General features: G+C 43.2%; 1 protein-coding gene across 1 annotated transcript in view; it reads right to left on the minus strand.

The window, feature by feature from the left end:
* Window positions 1-24,375, minus strand: part of LOC126191282 (geranylgeranyl transferase type-2 subunit beta) — a 69,667-nt gene that overhangs the window by 36,230 nt on the left and 9,062 nt on the right. Inside the window, exons 4-5 of the mRNA XM_049932091.1 lie at window positions 7,828-7,986; window positions 7,425-7,569 (exon numbers count right to left, since the gene is read on the minus strand). Coding sequence (XP_049788048.1) covers window positions 7,425-7,569; window positions 7,828-7,986 — 304 coding nt within the window. The remainder of the gene's footprint in view (window positions 1-7,424; window positions 7,570-7,827; window positions 7,987-24,375) is intronic.

Below are 24,375 nucleotides of genomic sequence, written 5' to 3' on the forward strand. Positions count from 1 at the left end.
TCAGTAAACTACATAGAGAATAAGTAGTGTCATATCTCAATGAGGAATTTGAAACTTTCAGCACAGAATGGGAGGGACCCTCCATGGTATACACTCACTATAAAGAAACTTCTAAAGAAAGAGAGGTTACTGCACGATAGGTGTAAAACAAAGCATAGGGTTACAAATAGAGAGGTGCTGAATAATACACTTTTAGTTGCCGAGAGAGTAATGCCTGATGCCTTCAATGACTACTGTAGCCGAATATTTTCAAAAGATCTTTCACAAAACCCAGAGAAATTCTGATTGTATGTAAAGGCTGTCAGTGGCACCCAAGTTAGTGTCCAGTTCCTTTCAAATGGGACAGGAACTGAAACTGAGGGTAGCAAAGCAAAACTAAAATGCTTACCTCTGTTTTCAAATGTTTCTTTGCAAAGGAAAACACAGGAGAATTGCCCCTATTTAATCCTTGTACCACTAAAAAGAAGAGTCAAATAATTATTAGTGCCAGTGGTGTTGAGAAACAGCTAAAATTGTTAAAAGTGAACAAAGTGCCAGGGCACAATGGAATCCCTATCACACTCTACACTGAATTTGTGACCAAGTTTGCACCTCTTCTAACTATAATCTATCATGGATCCCTCTAACAAAAAACCATGCCCAGATCTTCGAAAAAAGCACACATCACATCCATCTATTAGAATGGTAGTAAAAGTGATCCACAAAACTACCATCAAATATCACTACCACTAACTTGTTGTACAATCTTAGAACATATTCTAAGCTCAAACACAATGATATACCTATGACAGAATGACCTGCTCCATGCTAACCAGCATGGATTCTGAAAACATCGATCATGTGAAACCCAACTCACTTATATCAGGGTGCTTCAGCTATTTTACTGTTCTCTTCATTCTTACCATGGGTGTTAATTTTCTTATGGTTTACCATAACTTTTACTTTGACTAAGATCTTGCGTCTTTAACTGTGAATTTTGTGGTTGTATCATATGGTCTATTATGGATCTTAAATTCCTTGCAGACTGCACCCAGGTATATTTATGTATTTCTTTGTGAGGAAAGTATTCATCCTGTATTTTTAATGAGTGTGTTCTACAAGAATCTAACCAATCTTTCAGCACTTTCGTTCTCTGTTCCTTCCCTATATCTTCTACGACTTTGCTGTTTTTCTTGTCTTTTCTGTCCAGGGACTAAAGTCTCCCATAAGGTATATCTCTTCCCATGGATTATTGTCACTTACAATGTCCACTGAATCCTCATAAAAAGCATCCTGAATTATGATATCAGTGTCATCAGTTCGTGTATACACACCAACTATTACTATCTTGTGCCCATTCTTCTTCACTTCTAAGGACATAATCTGCTTGTTTAATTCTTTCCATTTCAACAGGCTACTCTTTATGCTATAAAAGCTGACAAATAAAAATTAGTAGTGTACCTCAAAAGTGCCAGTCATGGAGGACAAGTAAAATGAGATGGCACCTAGCAGTACCATCTGCCTTATGTAGGTCAAAAAGGATTGTAATGAGGTGGCAGCACTTAGAAAGAGCCTGTCAGATTGCTGTTTCCAATGTACCCAGATGGTTAGTTGTGGATCGTCCCATACCGATAAGGGGACAAAAGGCCTTGTGATTTGAAAACTCAGCGTAATCATTTGGCTACTGTAATTTCATGCAGTTTGCAGAATATGTTGGTATGGCTAATTAGCTGGAAGCCATCAAATGAACATTGGATTATTGCCTGGTGTAAGTCAGATGCTGGATCATCAGATTAACTGAATCAGAAAAACACGGGAGAACTGCTGGATATCAGTAACGTCCTGCCACGATATTTCAGCGCAGAGTCTTCTGGCCATCTTCAGGTGAGTGCCACTGTAGTAGTACTGGCGAGTACACACTGAGCTCCGCTATTTAAAGCCGTACTTAGGTGACATTGTGCATGCGCTGCTCAGCGTGCGCGTTCACAACGGCTCCGTGCACTGCACCTCGCGCCCTCCACTGTGAAAGCCTGGCGTATCGGTATCAGAAAGATTTTGTAAACACCTGATTTACACAGGCCCAGGTCGTCTTTAACGGATCCCACCAGTGATGAAATTTTGGAAGGAGGGCGAAAGATGACTCTCACTTGATACTTTCTCAATATTCTGCCTATCTGTGAAGAAATATTCCCAATAAATGGTAGATAAACAGCCAACCTGAAGGCCTCTTCCTCTTCCTCTTTCTCTTCCTTGTTCCGTTGTTTGTAGGTCTTCATCACTCTGTTCACTGTCTGCCCCTGGTAGCTGAGTGGTCAGCGCGATGGAATGTCATACCTAACGGCCCGGGTTCGATTCCCGGCTGGGTCGGAGATTTTCTCCACTCAGGGACTGGGTGTTGTGTTGTCCTTATCATCATCATTTCATCCCCATCAACACGCAAGTTGCCGAAGTGGCATCGACTCAAAAGACTTGCACCAGGCGAACGGTCTACCTGACGGGAGGCCCTAGCCACACAGCATTTCCATTTCCACTCTGTTCACTCGGCTAGGTGAAAAGCCAACAGCATACTCGCCTTCTCCAACCCACCAAGTCCACAATCGCTGAACAGTGTATTTACACAGACCATTCTATGAATTACGACGACACAAAAATTTTGGCCCATGCATCAAACTTTTGGAGTTCGATTATCACTGAATCTGTGGAAATAAGATTGTCTGACAATGAGACTCTCATCAATTGAGATAACGGTTATCATCTAAACTCTGCTTGGAATCCTGTTATAGAGAAACTTGGTAGTCGACGTAGTTATCTGCATAAAGATGGAAATCGACCTGATACCGATACGCCAGGCTTTCACAGTGGAGGGTGCGAGGCGCAGCGCATGGAGCCATTATGAACGCGCATGCCGAGCAGCACATGCACAATGTCACCTCAGTATGGCTTTAAATAGCGGAGCTCAATGCGTACTCGCCATTACTACTACAGTGGCACTCACCTGAAGATGGCCAGAAGACTCTGCGCCGAAATATCGTGGCAGGACGTTACTGATATCCGGCAGTTCTCCCATGTTTTTATGGAACAATCAGTACGACGGGAAAGCTTTAAACATCACAACTGAATCAGAGCTGAAAGCCATATCATGTGATGAGTCAAGAACCTGAAACAGTTTCCAGTTAGTAAAAATTTCATTACATAATTTCACATGACAAAGGCTGAAGTCTGGCCTTTTATGCACTTGGAAGGTAACTGATTAAGAAGATAGAAACACTGTCACAAAGTGGTTGCAAGATATTCAGCAAGAACCAACGCACCAGAACAAATACCACCATGAAAGAAGAGACCCAGAACAGCTGTTGATCGTTAGTGGCCCAGGACACTATAGGGTTTGGCTCACATCTGGAATGAAGAGGCATATGTTTAAAAAGAGGAGATGAAGTGCTCTTAGCATTCCTTCTTACTGTATTTAATTAGACAGCAAGCTTAAAAGTCAGAAAGTTTTCTGTGAAGAATGTCATTTGAGACACTGCAGGGTCCTTCAATTATCCTATACAGTAGTTGCACTGTCTTTGGTCCATCATGGTACCAACCGATGGCAAAGGATACCTGTAAAAAGGGAAGCAGCAGTTTTGAAGAGCCTAACATAGGAACTGGTCTGTTAGGTGATGACAGAATCACCAGATAGTGGTCATTGTCACAAAGATTGTCATGCAGCTATCACTGCAACGAAGCCACGGTTTTGAGAGAAGTGATCATACGGTCAACAGCTGAAAAAGTGCCTGGGTGACACCGAAGTGAGTAGAGTACCATACCATCACTGAGGAGAGACAGATCAAGATAGGAAAGAAGCTGATCAACCAGAAGGCCCCTACCAAAAGAACTGTTCTCTTCCTACATGGGTTGGTGCACAATGAAATCCCCCAAGTGGCAGGAAAGAGAGGGAGAGTTGTTGGATTAAATTGATCATCTCAAGATGATTAAGTGACCTGGCTGGAGGTAAATAAATGTTACAAATTGTGATCATTGGGGTTGTATGCACTTGCACACCTACTGCTTCCTGTGTGGTATGGAGAGGAATCTAGCTACTGACAACATCAATGAGAACCAAAGTACAGACCTCTCCAAATGCTGTCTCAGGGCCAGTATGGTCCTTAGTGACTGCATGGTAATGCCGAACAGTTAGGGAATGATCATCAGTGAACTGCATTTCTTGGAGAGCAACACATACTGTAGAACATGAGGAAATTTAGTTGTTGTAGTTCTAGCAGGTGACAGATCATCACATTCAATGTGTCCTGGTTGGGTGTGAAGGGGCAGGAGGAGAGATGGACCATCACCACCAAACATTGATTCAGCAAAGGACAGTTTGGGGGTGATCTGGAGCCTCTGGGATCACCTGTGTAGTCTTCTCCTGAGATTTCTTCTTCCTCTCTTCATGTATTTTGGCAGCTAAGATTCTTGTGAAGTCTTATCCATTGTGGGCGTAAGAACGAAAGGAGAGCAGGCAGCCCTGGGATTCATAGTCCATGGCTCCTTCAGTCACTGCTTGTGTCGTGTCACTGATGTGTGGATTTCCAGTAAGAGTGTTTCCAAGAAAGATCCTTGTAACTGGTAGATAAAGGAGACGGCTGCTTCTCAGGTCAGGTGTACAGAGTGTTTTCAAAAGATGGTGATGCAGGAACAATTAGAAAGAAAGGCCAACTGTCCCTATGGTCAAGTTTATTCATGCAACTATTAGATGTTGGCATCAAGAGAGTAAATACACCAGGTATTGCTGATGACCTCACCTCAGCAGTGGCAAAGGTTAATATCACTGAGACTGGATACAAAAGGTCAAATTTTTTCTGAGCCTCACGATTAGAGGTGACCTGTGACCTACAGATCCTAGATTTTGTGTTCCTTGAGTACGTTAGTACATTTTGGGGATTTGGGAGAGTGGCTGTTGCCACATCAACACAGATATGTGGTAGCACACATGGTGAAATTTGGAAAGTGGGCAGCCAGTCTCTACAAATTGGGTCATATGTATACTGGGAAGACACTCACCCTGAAGCACTGGCATTTAAGGTGCCAAATCAGGGATGGGAAATATGCCTTCACACTGCAACAATGAAACAAGATTTTGATCTTCTCTGGAAGTGAATTCCACTCTGATGAGGATGAATGCACCACTGTTTACCTTGCCTGGGGGGGAGAGGGGGGGGGGGCTCAACATACAAGACATGTGAAGTGGATCACTTCACCTCTTTAGTAATAGATGCATTACCAAGCTGTTTACAATAGAGTAACACCCAGGATTGGTTACAATTTGCCATCTCAATTAAGATGGAACCAATTTGTAATTTGCTAAGGGAGGAGAGTTTGCAAAATATCTTTTCAATATTCTCCACAAAGAACATTGGTTTAATAGAGCAGAAGACCCTCCATCTGTTCATGTGCAAAAAAGGAATTGCAAGGTGTAACTGTCTGCAATTTCCTGGTTTTGTTACCCTCCCTGTCCAAGGCACAGACAAGGAATAAAAGTTCCTTGGTTCATAATGATCAGCAATGAATTGCTGTCTGTCCGAAGAGACAGGCAGGCCCTCACCACCTCTGGGTTGCGTTGGGGAAGGAGACCAAACTGCAAGATCAACGGTCTCATCGAATAAGGGAAGGATGGGTAAGGAAGTCAGCCATGCCCTTTTCAAAGGAACCATCCCTGCATTTGCCTGAAGATATTTAGGGAAACCACAGAAAACCTAAAGCAGGATGGCCAGACGTGGGATTGAACCGTCGTCCTCCCAAATGCAAGTCCAGTGTGCTAACCACTGTGCCACCTCACTCGGTGTACCACCTCATGCTGATCACTGTGGTCATTTCACGATGCTGAATATCCACCAAAATGCTGCTTATTCAAAATGAGGGCTCAGCCCATGGGCACCAGCCAGCAAGAGCAAAGGACACCTTGTGTGATGGTCAGTGCCAGGAGGCTTGGTGCCCCAATACAGACAGGCACCTAATCGTTGGCACACGCCGGGAAACGACAGGTCGATCATCAAGAGGGCGATACTGTGTGATCAAGGGATTACCACGACATGAATACCTGAGGAGCTCCTGCATGGATTGACTACCATGCTGGGTATTGGGCAACAGTCCACATATGGCCAAAAGCTTCGAAAAGGCAGAGGTCAAATCCAGATGTGGGGATTGAAAGTAAGTTCACCAAAATATGTGATGTAAAATAAAGAGAATGAACTGGAAGAAGCCAGAATGGTATAGTCAAAGAGCAAAATTTCAGCACAGGACAGGAAGAAGCATTGCAATCGCTTGAGGCCACATGCTCAGCACGTATGTACTCTCAAAAGAGTTGTGACTCCATTGGGTAGTGCAGGAAGGTATGTGTGGTGGAGAGGGTGGAGTGTAGAAAATTAATTGCCAAAGCTGTGATAAACTTTATGTTGGTCAGTCAGAATGGCAGAGCCTGGGCAAAGCTGAATATTTTGTGGATAACTTAAAACTCCAGAATGAGATTTTCACTCTGCAGCGGAATGTGCGCTGATATAAAACTTCCTGGCAGATTAAAACTGTGTGCCCGACCAAGACTCGAACTCGGGACCTTTGCCTTTCGCAGGCAAGTGCTCTACCATCTGAGCTACCGAAGCACGACTCACGCCCGGTACTCACAGCTTTACTTCTGCCAGTATCTCGTCTCCTACCTTCCAAACTTTACAGAAGCTCTCCTGCGAACCTTGCAGAACTAGCACTCCTCAAAGAAAGGATACTGCGGAGACATGGCTTAGCCACAGCCTGGGGAAGAGCTTCTGTAAAGTTTGGAAGGTAGGAGACGAGATACTGGCAGAAGTAATGCTGTGAGTACCGGGCGTGAGTCGTGCTTCGGTAGCTCAGATGGTAGAGTACTTGCCCGCAAAAGGCAAAGGTCCTGAGTTCGAGTCTCGGTTGGGCAGACAGTTTTAATCTTCCAGGAAGTTTCATATCAGCGCACACTCCGCTGCAGAGTGAAAATCTCATTCTGGAAACATCCCCCAGGCAGTGGCTAAGCCATGTCTCCGCAGTATCCTTTCTTTCAGGAGTGCTAGTTCTGCAAGGTTCGCAGGAGAGCTTCTGTAAAGTTTGGAAGGTGGGAGACAAGATACTGGCAGAAGTAATGCTGTGAGTACCGGGCGTGAGTTGTGCTTCGGTAGCTCAGATGGTAGAGCACTTGCCCGCGAAAGGCAAAGGTCCTGAGTTCGAGACTCGGTCGGGCACACAGTTTTAATCTGCCAGGAAGTTTCAACTTAAAATTGGTTGAAAATGTGTTTTGTGAATAATGACATACTGATCTAGAAGTTCCTATGATCAAAATATCAGTGTGACTTTTTAGCCCTTCCAGGCAATGTTCTCTCAGCACTTTACCATGCATCTCATGCAACAAATTAACATAAGGAAGAAAGTAAAACTATCAGCCTTACCTGTAATTGACAGCATTCCCACACAGCAATAAATAAGTCCTGCATGGCTTTCTGCACCAGGCCTAGAGCCAAAGCCACCATCAAAGTTCATACAAGAAATAACGAATTCGACAGCTTTTTCTTCGTCAATGGCATCCAACCTTCCCTGGTATGAATATGTGAGCAATTAGTTTGCAATACTGGGAAGAAAATAAGGGAAGCTGAAACCAGTTGCTTGAAAATTAAGTTTCATTGTTCAATTGTTTAACTTTTTTATGAATCTAGGCAAGTTTATTAAGAGTACACTTTATTTTAATTATACACTTAGAGTCAATGACTAAGATATCAAGCCACTACAGGTTTTTTAAATGTGACAGAAGACAGCTGAAAATTTACTACCAATATTTTCTTTACATGAACTTACAAGCAAAGACAAGCATGCTACAGCACAAAATGAGAATCTTGTATCCACCTCTCCCCATTTGTCTCCCCAAAAACTTCCATCAGGTTGTTGCAAGTTTTTCACATATTGTACTACTTTGTCCACATCAACAGTTTCCAGTGCATCGTACATTGTAAGTATCTGGAAATCAGTTACAAAAATTCCTTTTTAATATGGGGGCATTAAAGAGATAAAAAGATAAATAATTTTCATAAGGTTAAAAGACAGTTATGGCAACAATTAAAGATTACCTCTCAAACTGCATCCAAAAATAACATACACAATTGTGCCACTGTGTAATTTTGCCATGGTATTAACACTGTATGAAAATATAACAAGGCAGAAAAAGGTGGGGCAGGGAAGGGGGGGGGGGGGGGGGAGATTCCAGAAAGGTTGGTTGGTAAGGGGACTAAACAGCAAGGTCCTTGGTCAAAAGGTAGTCACCTGGAGTTAGTGATGTCACAAAAAATTGGACTGAATTATGAAAGGACATAGCAGTGTAAAATAAAACCACTGATAGCAAACTTGATTCCACATCTGAGAAATAAGGGTTCATCTGTGGTGAGAGAAGCACCACTTGCATCCAACACCCTCACCCTCCTCCCCATAACCTGATTAAGGCTGAAGACAGCTACAGAGTAAAGTATGCCTTCTAGTTGGGAGATTTGTAATAGTAGAAGTGAGAAGGCTAAAAACATAATGGACGTCAGATGGACAGACAATCATTAATTAATTCACAGAGGTAAAAACTGTAATCATCAAAAATTCACTCTGTCCAAAAAGCCATCTGTACATCAGATCAGCATCTACTGGACATGGTGGTTTCACAGTTCAAGTGAAGAACTTATTATCGACCCACTACTGTCCACTACAACTGATATCTTCAATCACTCTTTAACTACAAGCATTTTCTTGAGGCCTGGAAATAGGGCCTAGTTAAGTCATTGCCTAAAAAGGATGTAGCCACAGCACCCTCTCATTATCAACCTATTTGCATTCTTTTTGCACTGTCCAAGGCTCAGAATATATAGTTCATGACCATCTAACAAACTACCTAACTACAAATAACATACTAGACAAATACCAATCAGACTTCCATACATATCGCAGCACAACATCTGCCTTAATAAAGGTAACAGCTGAGCTGAAGATCATCATGAATCCACTAGAGGCAACTATCATGTGCTTCTTAGACTTATGCACAGCCTTTGATACTGCTATCACACTTTTCTTGCCAATTTTAGCAGCCTAAATTTATTGCCAAGTGCTGTGTAATGGTTTTGCACATAACTGACATCTCATCAGCAATGTGTCATGTCCAGCAGCCTGAAATCACAATGGAGGCAAGTAGTATCAGACATGTACACTGATGCCTCTAGTTCTATGTATGTGCAAAACCAATAAACCAGAAGACAGCTATTGAGAATCTCAGTACTGACCTGTGTGCACTATCAAAATGGGTGCAGGATATATACTTAAAGCTCAACCCATCCAAAACCCAAGCAATACTGGTTGGTCATTCTCGGCACATTAAGCCAACGGACTGAGAATCCCTAAACGGGACAAAAATCAACCTTTCCCTTTAAGCAGAATCTAGGAGTAATAACAGATGAAATATAAATTGGACAGAGCACATAAACTGCAATGTGCAAGAAGGCATCTCTCCATGCCCTCTTGATCTGAAAGAACAGCTTGTACAAACATTTATACTTTCAATTACTGATAACAGTGACGTTATCCTGCAAGGCCTTTCTCAGGAAAGCTCACAGCACCTGGAACTAGTTATGAATGCCTGTGTTCATTATATTTGTGATATTCGACTCTTTGATCACATTTCACCATCATATGGAAAGCTATCCTGGCTGCCTGCAGGCAATTTCAGAGATTTCCATACCCTCTGTTTTCTCAACTATTTTATTAATGGACAACATCCCTCATATCTCTCCTTGACTTTGATGTTCTTGCCTGAACAACATGGCAGAAATAGCTGCTCCCATCAGAGCAAAATTCTTTCCGCCCCCAGCATCGTTCAGCCACTTTCTTGAAGTTATTCTCAGTAACTGGAACCTGACTCTTGTATACACTCCCACATTATATCTGAGGACTCAATAACCTCTCCAGCTTCAGAAGACAGTTAATGACATATTTAGTAAAGCAACAATAATGATTGACATTGTCCCTGCATGCTCTCATTGCCCTTGTACATCCCTCCTTCCAACCTGACCTTCCTCAATTCCCAGTATTCTTAGTCAATGCAGTCTCCATAAATTTCCTTTCCCCAGACCTCACTAAATCAGAAAACATATATTTTGAACACATACAAATTCTTCTTATTTCTGCCACAATCAATGTTGTCGTTATTGTCATTATTGTTATAGTGAAACTCTGGTATGGTATAAAAGAGGGTCCGATGACCCTAACCAGATCAAGTTAAACAAATAAACAAACACACAAATAAATAAATAATAGGGCAGTAGGTGGGAGGGGCCAAGAGAGTGTTCCTGCATGTTCTGCATGTTACAGTAACCATCCCTCATGCAGTTGTCCCACCTAATTTTTCCACCAATTGGCTCAGTTCACATGTACACAGTGTGTAACAACATTGGTTTACTGCGATTTTTATTAAGGATGTGCCTTACATCACTTCACAATGTACAGAACTTTGTGCTTGTTTAATGTTTCTGTATTCTTACAGTGAAAAGGCTCAGTTCTGATGATGATATGTACACATCTTGGAGGATTTTAAAGTCTGACATGCTTTGAACCCAAATATTTCTGCACTAAAACTTGATAATGGTCTTAAGGCTGAAACTGCAATTGTGGAATAAACAATTTCCACAGTGAATGGTAAATACAATGTCATTTACAAAATTCCCATGACTGTGAACCCCAACCATGAGGAGATAATTAATTCTGCATATTCTTATTCATTACTTCGCCTTCAGCTTTAACTATTTCTATTGAAACACGATCATTTTCAGATGCCTTTCCTTTCCTCAAACCTAAAAAAAGGAGTAAACCGCATGAATACCATCCAGTTTACACTAAGCATCGATTTTGATGACTGCTCTATCCCAATGATGGACCCAGGATAGCTGCAGGCAGCCAGGATAGCTTTCCATATGATGGTGAAATGTGATCAAAGAGTCGAATATCACAAATATAATGAACACAGGCATTCATAACTAGTTCCAGGTCAGTGAGAGCTACAACACTGATCACATCTGACTGAGCAGTGTTTGCAAAGGCTGGGAGATAGAGTGAGACATCAGCTACAGGTGATGACTGGGCTGCATCACATGTTACCATTGATATTCAAGACATACAGCTCTCCTAAGAACAAAAGATGCTCCACAACTTGATGATTGGGCAAAATGATATGGAACTACATAGTACAATGTAAATGTTAAAAGCTATAGGTTCTCTTACAACAGTCTGGATAAATCAATGAAAAGCTCAGAGAAAGACAAGTGCTCACCACATCCAATATTATCATACCTAGTAAGTGTTTTGGTGTTCAAACCAACCATCGCGTTTAGGACTGCTTTACTTTATTACTTTCACTTCTGATTATGTTTCTGCTATTTCAAATGATCAATTCTCCTCAGTTTAAGACCACTACCACCTAATTTTATGCCATACCATTGGATACATATCACATTTTTATTAGTAATGCATGTAGCAAAGTTGGGACACACCAATCTAGTCCACTACCAACAGGGAAAAAACCTTGACTTCAGAAAATCAAGTAGTACTAGTAAGCCAAGCCCACCAATAAATGAAGTAATCATGTTGAGTAACCTAATGTTTGATTTAACAAAGTTACAAATTGCCAGGATGCCATGAACTGCTCATTTTTACTGAACTTTGCCAGACTGATGTGCACTTTTACTGTAATTGAGGGAGTGGTGTTAATCAGCAATGCAAAATCTCCTAAATTCCTTTGCAGTTGGGAGTTAGAAAAACTATGTAATTTAACTAACTTATTACTAATGCCTTGAAGCTATTATCAATAAAGTAGCACATAATTCAAATGGGAAATTATTTTCCCATTCGGTTGGTGTAATCTGTTTCCCAGAACTTTAATAGAATATAAATTATAGGCAACTTTAATGACTAGAACATTAACTGACTGAAGGAGACCTACTGAATGTTATAAACATATCTCATTGAAAATAGAGTAAGGTTGTATGACAGAATCCTAATTAATGTTGTATTAGTAACAAGAAGTAAACAGCCTTACAAGATTCAGTGATACCTCTGAGTCACTGACAGATCATGCTATTATAAACACCACGGAACATGAGGAATGTACAAGTTAAGAAGAATACGTATAACAACAGGCCATTATGAATTGCTAATAGGCATAACAGGCAATACAGGACACAGTTATGACAGCACACACAGCTGAGGTTCCAGTCTCTGTTCATAAGGCATGCACAGATAAATATTTAGTACAAGCATTATCTGAAGGAAAAAAAAAAAAAAAAAAACATATGAACCTCAGGGGCATGTATTGTCCTACTCTACTCTTAATACATATCAATTACATTCCAGACAATATAATATGTTGAGAAAAAGTTATCTTTGCTGAAGAAGCAACATCGTAGTAACTGATAAGACACCAGAATTCCTAATAAAGAAGGCAAATTAAACTCTCCGGGATGTTTCACATTGGGCAGTGATTAGTAAATTAACATTGTACATAAAGAAAGCAAACAGCATGCATTTCAGCATATTCTGTTGCACTGAGCACAGCAAATGAAACTACAGATTGTGTAACAAAGTTTTTAATGGTGAACACTGGCAGTCGGTTAATATTGATGGACACACAAAGATACTGGCAGCAAGAATGTCATTGTCATGTTACTCTCTTCAATTTATAACAACCAATGCCTTGTGGTAACATACTATTTCTATGTACATTCAATTCTTATTTTAGATATCTAGTTCCATGAGACACGGATTCTTTTCTGGGGATCATAGGCACAAAACAAGGAAAAATTTCCCAACTGCAGAAGAGGACCGTAAGAATAGTAACTAAACATAGTAAATGGATTCTTCGTGAAGAACGGCTTAGAAAAATGGATACATTTACTGTACCAAGTGAGTATATCTACTTGTCTGTTGTACACATCAAGGAAATCATTAATAAGTATTTCAAGAACAGTTACATGCAAAATTATGGAACATGAACCAGCCTGGATTTAAATTTACCAAAGGAAAAACAAACAAATAACTCAAAATAGCATTTTCTCCCATGAAATAAAATTGTAAAATAAATTGGCCAAAGATATGAGAAAAATAACTAAAATGGATCTATTTAAAAAGACAGCTACAATATACTTTTCAAGTAATGCGTACTACACAATTAAAGATTCTTAGAAGACTCAGGGTAGGAGTTAATAACAGAAAGAGAAAACTACAACACCCTGTCATATTATTATATGTGACCTCAATGTCATGATTTTACAAGAAAACTGTGTCAAGATCTATAGTGTGTGATACTAATGACATTCTCCTGAGCTCAGCCTGACATGCAGGGATGCTGACACATGGACATGGAGATGTGCATGAGGCATAGTAGCATGTTTAGAGGAATGGAGGCAGTTTTCCAAATAGTCTGAATGGAATGCAAGGGAAATAACACCCTGTCCAAGGCCTAGAGCCACCAGTGGGTGTCCACAGTGTGTACAGTGATTCTGTGCAAAATAATGTTTTATAATACAGTGTTACTTCAAAGCTAACAAAATTGCCAGAGCAGTTGATTGTCCGCAACAAGATGGCCTTGCAACAGTACAATATGTAGAGTGGTGTCAAGTCAATGTTGGATCAACTTAACTATGTGACACTTATATGAGTTGCAGCCAAAGGAACCATTACCGAAGTGTTATTTATGCACACTGATTGAGCTACCACACGTTGCCCAAACAAACTGTCAGCTGGGTCCACTATCTGCCCAGCATCTGCATGACAGTTATCACCAACTGCCACTTGTATGCACAAGCCCAGATGTGGATATCCCAGGTCCAATACTTCAGTACGACAGTGTATTCTGAGGAGGAGGAGGAGGAAATTAGTGTTTTGTGCTAATCACTGTACCATCCCAACTGGTGTGGTGTAATCAAAGCCGTGAGGCCTTGGCTGCTTGCTAACCACCATTTCAGCTCCAGCTGTGTTGAACATGGCATTGCAGCCTAGCCCACTGCTGCCTCCCATTCCAGAAGCGCACTGCAGTCTCACTTCACACGAGCCGTACTCTGACTGCACCCTTGGGACAGGTTGTACACCTGTCTTCTGCAATGTATCTATGAATTTGGTGTTAAGTAATGAGTATTCTGCAGCTGTTAGTCTTTTGCTGACTGGTTCCCACCTCCACACTGCACGGCAGAGCTGCTAAGCCATTCCAAGTTACAAGAAAAATGGCTCTTCACCCCTCCAACGGTGGTCTTATCAAGACAGCCATTACATTTATCTTGTGCAAATTGTGGATAATCAAAAGAACACTGTACTACATGGAGGTAAGGGGTGTGCAATTATTAAGACACTGATCTTATATTTGGGATGATGGAGTCTGCTCTGTCTCGTCATCATGATCTCGATTTTCCTAAATCTTTTTAGGCAAATCCCAAAATGGTTTCTTCAGCAATTCCATGGTGATTACTTGTCCTATCCTTATAAAAACATACATATATAGTCTATGTTTATGTATATTTGAGCTATTTATCATCACTGTATTATGATGACAAATCCTAAATTATTGAGAGATGATCCCTGGATGAACAAATAAATAAAAAAAATAAATCTCCATGGAAGTAATGTTGATAAATCCATCAAAAATGCTTGAAAACAGGAAACTGGTTTCTCATGTGGACATCCTGTTCCTCAGTCCAGGGATGAGAAGCTTTCTGCCAAACTCTGAAGCTATTAGTTAAGTACTGCTTGTTCTAAAATAAAATGGAAAATAAGGAAGAAGGGGAGGGGAGGGGAGGGGAGGGGGAGGTAGGAAGATCAGCATACTTCTGAATGTGAAAACGCCAGAGAGGAATGGAACCTAGTATATATATAAAGTCAAATGATAAGGAGTTGTCTAATGTTGTGGGGGGAAAGCTAAAACATATTACTGAGACACAAAATCAAGGTATTTCAGTAACTCAATTCAAACTTCTGGAAAAATTACACAGATTGTCTGGAATTACAGAAAAGCAGGAAGTAAAGATTCATCTACTATAATGCAAAGAAATGTAATTCTAAGAAAGGACGACAATGTTTTTTTCAGAATCACATGAAATTACCTTCATTTTCAACCTGCACTATATGGATGTAGACAGAGAGGACATAAAGCTCACAGAGCAAAACTAAAATGTGGGCTACTTCTCACTGAATAGATTACTTTCATCACAGATATTGTCTTGGAATTTAAGGATTAGAATATACAAAACTATTATTCTACCAGTTATGCTGTATGGGTGTGAGACTTGGTCTCTCACTGTGCAAAATGAAAAGCCATTTCGAGTATTTGAAAACAAAATTTTGAGGAAAATTTTTGGAGCAAAAAGGGATGACATTAGTGGAGAGTGGCAAAATCTGCATAACGAAGAGGTTCACGAACTCTATTCAAACCCTGACATAATCAGCATTATTAAATCACGTAGGCTGCGATGGGCGGGTCACGTAACTCGAATGGATGAGGGCAGGGCAGCGCGCAGAGTACTGGTAGGGCACCTACAAGGAAAACGTCCTGTGGGGAGACCGAGGCTTAGATGGGAGGACAATGTGAAGGCTGATTTGAGGAGCCTAGGTATTGAAGGTGAATGGAAGGAAATAGCCCAAGACAGGGACAGATGGTGAAAATACGTTGCTGCAGTAATGGACTCTCGAGTCCGGTATGACCAGTGAGTAAGTAAGTAAGTTATTGACCTCAGCTGTCTTCTCTCCATCTGCTGAGTATGTTGTCCAGCTGGGACGGAAGCACACTGATATGTGGCTGAATGTCTCATGAAGTTTCCCCCTAGTCTTCCTGGATACTTGGCTGCAGTATTGTCCAACAGGTTTCAGGCTAGCTCATACCTTGGAGCTGCTTGGGCTCCAACATTCTTAATGCCCGACAGCCATTATCCGCTGCAGCTTTGTAGAACACATAGTCCCACAATGTCTCTTTCGATTTTATACAGATACAGAGCAATGGACCATGACTGCCATGTAATGTATCAGTTCACTTAACAGGTTAAGACATCAGAGAATAAATTCCACTTTCTCAGGGACAATGAAGTACCAGTTAAACTGTCCACAGATTGTTTGCCAATATCGGAAGCAAAGAATAGAGAAAACCATGTTTGGCACGGAGAACAAGGAGGAGGTGGCAATTCACCAGAATTTGAGCTACTGTTAACAGGGCTCCACAACCACAGTGTGAGGCTCACTCACTACATAAGATAAAACTAAGAGGTAATCTAGTATGACCAGAGCACTGGTAACAAGGAGCGGTCATGCAAGTGTAATCTTGGCATGGAGGGGCAGTGGTCCAGCAAGTACTGCTTCATCTCCGAGTGAGTAGACATCTTATCTGCACCTGCAGATCTGTGCATAAAATCATCAGAGTGAATGTTGAGTAAGTAATCACTTTTCTACCAAAATGGTCAGACAGTTCATTCCCTGGGATACCCACATGGCATGGAGGTGGACAACTGAGCATTGAGTACTGTCTGGATCAGAGAGAAGATTGTGAATAGCAGATATCACAGGGTAACAACAGTACCATTCATCAAAATCCTGGAGACTGCTCACTGAGTCTCTATAAATTAAAATGGGAGTCAATGGATATCTATTCAATAAAATACGGGGTTCTGTTGATGGCTTTCAGCTTCACACAAAAACAACCAATGTTGTTCGTGACCGAGGGTGAGATGTAAAATCATATCTCCTCCTACCCATGGTTTCAGAGCAGTCAGTGTAAATGAAGGTAGCATCCTGATACTACTGAAAAACTAAAAGGAACAGATGACAAAAGATCATGAGTGTGACTGAAATTTTAGGTCCTTGAAATAGATTGTTTCTAATTCATGGACTGAGTATTAACCAAGGAGCTGTGCCTGGGAACACGTGGGGAGCGTATTCTAAGGCGCATAGGCATAGGTCTCAGTAGATAGAGACCTATTCTTGAAGAGAATTCCAACTGGTAAACCCACCCGAGAGTGAACTTCAGTGGGTTAACACCCCCTGTATGAAAAATAATTTGGTCAGTATGATAACAAGAAAATTGTTATATGGTAATTGTGCAAGTGAGAAAGTGTAGGTTGATCAGAACTGAAGACGTAAGATTCTCACTTCAACAAGGAGACTTCTAGAGGAGTAGCCCAGAAGGTGCCTGTAACCAGTCTTACTTCACGATGATGTACTAGGTAAACTAAGTTCAGGGCTGAAGATGCGACTGAGCAATAAACCCGGCAACCAAAGTCCAGTTGGGACAAGGCCAGGACCCAGTAATTACAGAGTAGAGTAGCGCATTCTGCCTGACAAGAAAGGTGGGCAAGGAACCAGAGTGTGTTCAGCTTTTTCATGCAGCTGGTCTTAAGTTGAAAAATATGGGGCAGCCATGTGAGCTTTTTACCAAAGAGGAGTCCCAAAAATCAGAACTGAGCAACAACATTGATATGCTAAGTACCAAGTTCTGCATCACGATAAATTGTGGTATGACAGCAGAGTTACATAATTCATGTTTTCGTGGGACAAAACTGTCATCCGAGGGATAGGGTTCAACTGGAGCCCCTCTGGATGGCTCCTTGGAGCTAGTGTTCTGCCAAGGTTACCCATTGTTAACTATACCAAATGCAGGAGTCAATGACACACAATGGGGTAATTACTGGCCCAACAGAGATCAGAAGCCCATCCATGGAGTCCTGAGAGATGTCTTTCCCTTGAACCTGAGGGGAGCTACATTCCAGTTCAACCCCAAAACCATTGTAAGGATAAAAACTGATGAATAAAAATTAATATGGAGTCTCAAAAGTAAACTGTGATGGAGACAAACTGTGACGTACACCTGAAGTAGGTCAAAAAAGATTGCAGTAAAATTTTGGCATTTAGAAAAATCCTGCTGGAGAGTTGTCTTCAACCTAAGCAAGTGTTTAATTGAGAAGCATCCCTCCCAGAATCCATGCTGATAGGGGGGACAAAAGGTACCAAGCATAATCTGTGGGCTACAATTCTTTCAAGCTGGTTGCAGAGGATTATAGTGAGGTGGTAGCCACTGATGGATGTTGGGTTTTTGTTCGATTTAAGGATTGGGATGATGACACTATCCTTCCAATGCAAAAGGAAAACATGTTATAGCCAAACACAAGACACTAAGCACATGGAGTCTGTGATGTATTCTGTGATCAGAAGTTGGATCATCTGATCGTGAACTTAATCAGGCCCTGGAGCTGTATCTTGTAACGAGCCAAGAGTTCTGAGTCAGTGAAAGGCTCACTATTTAATTCAGCATTATTCTGGCCTGAGCTGCCAGAGTTGGCAGTCATGTGTGCGAGAGGTGTGCTGGCTTGTTTGTATCAGTGGTGTGTTTTCTCTTTTGCTGATGACGGTTGTGGCCAAAATCATTGTGTAAATGTCTTTTAATTGCGTCTGCATGCAGCTTAACATGTCTTCTTTATGGTAAGTAGTAATGTATCTTTTCCTGCACTGCTGAGGTTGGTTGGTTTGAAAGAGGGGAGGAGGGACCAAACTGCTAGGTCATCGGCCCCTCATTCAGATTAAAATAATTTCACAAGGGTGGGAGTAAAATAATTGAGACACACAAAACATAGCTGGAAGAAAGGAGAAGACCACAAGAATGACAGAAGGGCAACAAACACTAAAATGGACAAAATCGGACTAGAAACCCACAGAGAGAAACATGTAGACGAGATAAAAAGAAGAGAGCAGATTACCATGGCTGGCTGACCATGAGAATAAGAAGGAGAAGCCAGCCACTCTGAAATATATTAAAACTGCCACCCTAAAAGCACTAGGGTGAAGGACACAGAGGGACAAAGGACATACGCTTAAACTTAGGTCAAATGGTAAAACCCACCCTCACGAATAAAACATAAAACTAAAGGTGCTGTTGAGGCATTGTCACCCAACACCAAAGGTAGGGTGCTGGGAAAGTTAAATGTCCGCCATGGAGCGGCTGAAAGTGGGCAGTCTAGCAAGAGGACGACGACCACCATTTGTGAGCCACAGCGACACCGAGGTGGGTCCTCGCAGCGGAGGAGGTAATCATGCGTTAGCCATGTATTGCCAATGGGGAGCCGGCACAGGACAACTGATTCCTTGCGAGACGACCGCATGAAAGACTTCCAAACATTTGTAGTCTCCTTAATGACACGCAGTTTGTCGAGTTTACTGTTACGCCATTCTGCCTCCCAAAACCGAAAAACCCTGCGGCATAAGACAGAATGCAGGTCAGTTTCGGAGATGCCCATCTCCAGAAGTGGTTTCTGCGTAGTCTGTTGGCAAGTTCATAGCCTGGGATTTCGATGTGTCCTGGGGCCCACACAAACACCAGTGAACAATGGGACCATTCCAGAGCATAGATGGACTTCTGAATGGACGCTACCAAAGGATGGCGAGGGTGGCACTGGTCGATAGCTTGTAGGCTGCTCAAGGAGTCAGTACGCTCAAGAGCACGAGATGTGGCCACCAGATCTGCAGTGAAAACACTGCAGCCATCTGGCAAGGAGTGCTGTTCAATATGTCTTCCACGAACATATGCAAAGCCTGCGTGACCATCAGCCATCGAGCTGTCAGTGTAAACCAATTCATGGCTTCGGTACATGTCGAGAATTGAGAGGAAAAGATAATGGAGAGCCACAGGGTTAACGGAGTCCTTAGGGCCAGCGAATGGTCCAGAAGAATCTGTGGCCTAGGTGTACACCATGGAGGTGTACGTGAATGGACCTCGAGGAGAGGTGGTAATGGGAAAGACTTCAGATCGCACAGAAGGGACCGAACGCAAACCACAATCATAAGCCCTGATTGGTTGGTTGGTTGGTTTAAAAGGGGGAGGGACAAAACTGTGAAGTCATTGGTCCCGTGTTCCCAGTAGAACAATTACCCAAAGGGATGAAGAACGCAAAGATAACGTACATCACAATAACAGGAGAAAGGAAGAACCAGAAGAACGACAGGACAACAAACACTACAATGGCAAAACAGGACAAGAAAACCACAGAGAGGCAAGAAACAGCGAGAAGAGATTAAAAACAAGAAAGCAGATTACCATGGCTGGCTGATCATGAGAATAAAAAAGGAGAAGCTAGCCACTCCGCAACACATTAAAACCTCCACCCTAAAGGCCCTGGTGTGGAGGACCCTCACGAATAAAACGTAAAACTAAAGCTGTTGTTGAGGCATTGTCGCCCAGTGCCGAAGGTAGAGTGCTGGGAAAGTTAAAAAGTCGACTGCAGAGTGGCTAAAAGTGGGCAGTCCAGCAAGAGGTGGATGACTGTCATTTGGGAGCCACAGCGACACTGAGGTGGGTCCTTGTGATGGAGGAGGTAACCATGTGTGAGCCACTTATGGCCAATGTGGAGCCGACAAGGAACAACTGATTCCCTGCGAGAAGCCTGTAGGGAAGACATTCACAGTCTCCTTAATGACACACAGTTTGTTGTGCATACTGTTATGCCACTCCGTCTCCCAAAGACGAAAAACCTTGTGGCGTAAGACAGAGTGCAGATCAGTTTCTGAGATGCCCATCTCCAGGAGCGGTTTCCGTGTAGCTTGTTTGGCCAGCCTGTCAGCAAGTTTGTAGCCTGGGATTCTGACATGTCCTGGGGTCCACACAAACACCACTGAATGACTGGACCGTTCCAGGGCAGGGATGAACTCCTGGATGTTCACTACCAAAGGATGACGACGGTAGCACAGGTCGACAGCTTGTAAGCTGCTCAGGGAGTCAGAACAGAGAAGAAACGACTCACCAGAACAGAAACGGATGTACTGAAGTGCACGAGATATAGCCACAAGCTCTGCAGTGAACACACTGCAGCCAGCGGGCAAGGGATGCTGTTCAATATGGCCCCTGTGGACACAAGCGAAGCCAACATTACCATCAGGCATCGAGCTGTCAGTGTAAACAACTTCAGAGCCCCGGATCATGTCAAGAATTGAGAGGAAGTGACAGCAGAGAGTGGTGGGGTTAATGGAGTCCTTAGGGCCATGCAAAAGGTCCAGATGAAGCTTCGGCCAAGGTATACACCATGGAGGTGTACATGAATGGACCTCAAGTAGAGGTGGTAAAGGGAAGGACTCCAGTTCAGAGAGGAGGGATCGCACGCAAACCGCAATTGTAAGCCCTGACCTGGGCCGCCGATGCGGGAAATGAACTGCTGCAGGTGGGAAAAGGAGATGGTAATTCAGATGCTCGGGAGAACTACAAATGTGTGCAACATAACTAGCAAGCAGTTGCACATGTCGGATTCGCAATGGAGGGATTCTGGCCTCCACGAGGACACTGGTCACCGGACTCATTCTAAAACCTCCCGTCACTAGATGAAAGCCACAGTGGTGCACTGGGTCAAGTAAATGCAACACTGAGGGTGGCGCTGAACTGTAAGCCAGACTCCCATAGTCAAGGCGAGATTGAACAAGAGCTCTGCGTAGAGCAATCTGCACCCCAGCTGGTGTTGCTCAGGCAGTGGAGAGCATTGAGGTGCTGCCACCAAACCCGCTTAAGCTGACAAAGGTGAGGTAGCCAAGTCAATCGGGCATTGAAAACCAGTCCTAAGAATCGATATGTCTCCACTACAGTGAGTGGATCATCATTCAGATAAAGTTCAGGTTCCAGATGAATGGTACAATGCCAACAGAAGTGCATAACACACGACTTTGTGACTGAAAACTAGAAGCTGTGGGCTAGAGACCACGACTGCGCCTTGTGAATAGCTCCCTGTAGGTGCCGCTCAGCATCTCCAGTTCTGGAGGAGCAGTACGAAATGCAGAAGTCGTCCGCATACAGAGAAGGGGAGGCCGATGGCCCTACAGCTGCTGCTAGTCTGTTAATGGCCACTAAAAAGAGAGATACACTCAATACGGAGGCCTGTGGAATGCCATTCTCCTAAATGTGGTCGGAACTATGGGAGGCACCGACTTCACAGAAAGTACGGAACGACAGGAAGTTTCGGATAAAAATTGGGAGCAGGCCCCAGAGACCTCACTCATACAATGTGGAAAGGATATGATATCACCAGGTCATGTCGTATGCTTTACATAAGTCAAAAAAAGATGGTAACCAGATGTTGGCATCTGGAAAAGGCTGTTCGGAGGGCAGACTCGAGGGATACTAAATTATCAGTGGTAGAGTAACCCTGGTGGAAGCCGCCCTGACATGGAGCCAGTAGGCTACGTGACTCCAGGACCCGACCCAACCCAACCCAACCGCCGACACACCATATGTTCCAGCAGCTTACAGAGAACATTGGTGAGGCCGATGGGCAGATCGCTATCCACATCAAGCAGATTTTTACTGGGTTTTAGCACCGGAATGATGCTACTCCCCTGCCACTGTGATGGAAAGACGCCATTACATCAGATCTGGTTGAAGATGATGATGAGATATCGCTTGTAGTCAGACGAGAGATGTTTAATCATCTGACTGTGGATCTGATCCGACCCAGGAGCTGTGTCAGGGCAATGTGCAAGGGCACTGAGGAGTTACCACTCTGTAAATGGGGCGTTATAGGATTCACTGTGGCTTGTAGTGAACGAGAGGACTTTCCTTTCCATCCACAGTCTGAGGGTCTGAAAGGCTTGGGGGGTAGTTCTCTGAGGCAGAGGCTCGAGCATAGTGTTCAGCAAAGTGCTCAGCATTCGTGCTTGTGTCAGTACATAACAAGCTGTTGATGTTAATGTCAGGGATACCTATTGGGGTCTGGTACCCAAAAAGATGCCTGATCTTCATCCAGACTTGGGAAGGTTACGTATGGTACCCAATGGTCGACACATACCTCTCCCAACATTCCTGTTTGTGTCTTTTTATAAGCTGGCGAAAGCGGGCACGAAGCCGCTCAAAGGTTATTAGGTGCTCTGGGGAAGGGTGCTGTTTATATTGCTGCAGAGCTTGCCAACACTCTTTAATTGCCTCAGTGACTTCCAGCGACTACCAAGGGACTGTCTTCATCGGGGGCACCCTAAAGAACGAGGGATCACATTTTCCACTGCAGAAACGATTGTTGTAGTGACCTGCTCAATGACGACATCAATGGTACCATGTGGAGGAGATTCAGTGGTGAAAGCAGAGGTGAAGGCTTCCAAGTCTGCCTTGTTTAAGGCCCATATGGGCAGGCATCTGTGGGCATGATGCCGGGGGAGTGACAGGAAGATGGGGAAGTGATCACTACCACACAGGTTGTCAAGTGCTCTCCAATGGATAGACGGGAGAAGGCCAGGGCTGCAAACCGAGAGATCAAAGCCCGGATATGTGCCATGTGCCACACTGAAATGTGTGGGGCGCCTGTATTTAAGAGGCAGAGGTCGAGCTGTGACAGTAAACTTTTGACCTCCTTACCTTGGCCAGTAAACATGGCACTACCCCACAAGGGGTTATGCGCATTAAAATCTCCCAAAAGTAGGAAAGGTTTAGGGAGTTGATCAATCAGTGCAGCCAATACATTCAGGGGTACTGCACCATCTGGAGGAAGATATACATTGCAGACAGTTATTTCCTGCATTGTCCTTATCCTGACAGCCACAGCTTCAAGGGGGTTTGAAGGGGCACAGGTTCACTACATACTGAGTTTAGGACATAGACACAAACTCCACCTGACACACTATTATAGTTGCTACGGTTCCTGTAATATCCCTTATAGCCACGGAGGGCAGGGGTCCGGATTGCTGGGAACCAGGTTTCCTGGAGGGCAATGCAGAAAGCATATGGCAACTGTTAAGCTTTACACCTGTGTAAAGCTTAACAGTTGCTGTAGCTCAGCCAGGTGGCAGAAAAAACCACCACAATTCCACTGGAGGATTACGTGGTCGTGAGACTGGGAAGGCATGAAACACTCAATGAGGCAGTCTACGCCTCAAGGTTACCTGTTGACACAAGATGAGTACTTCTGCAATTGACACCCATTGTGTCTGAGGGCCCAACGACATCTAGGTCCTCAGCAGATGCCAGAATCTCCACCTCATCCTCAGACATAGAACCTGTAGGTAGTGGTGGTGTGGGTGCCACCGTAGTGCCTTGGTTTTTGGGGGTCTTTTTCTTCTTAGGTTTCTCTCACTGCTCCTTAGGTTTGTCCAGCTGGGAGGGCTTCACTGATTTAGTCTCAGGGGCTGTGGAGGACCGTGAAGCCCTACGACCTACATGTGGCTGCTTCAGCCACTGTCGGGTGTCAGCTTTGCCACTGCTAGGAACCTGGGAAGGGAGTGACCCAATGGATCCCTTCCTGACAGGAGGAGCCGAAGAAGACTTACGCTTCTATGGTTGGCTAGAGAACAGGAGGATAACTTCAACTTCACTCTTAATTCTTCAAAAGGTAGTCAGAT

Source organism: Schistocerca cancellata, chromosome 6, assembly GCF_023864275.1.
Source record: "Schistocerca cancellata isolate TAMUIC-IGC-003103 chromosome 6, iqSchCanc2.1, whole genome shotgun sequence".
Lineage (NCBI taxonomy): Eukaryota > Metazoa > Arthropoda > Insecta > Orthoptera > Acrididae > Schistocerca > Schistocerca cancellata.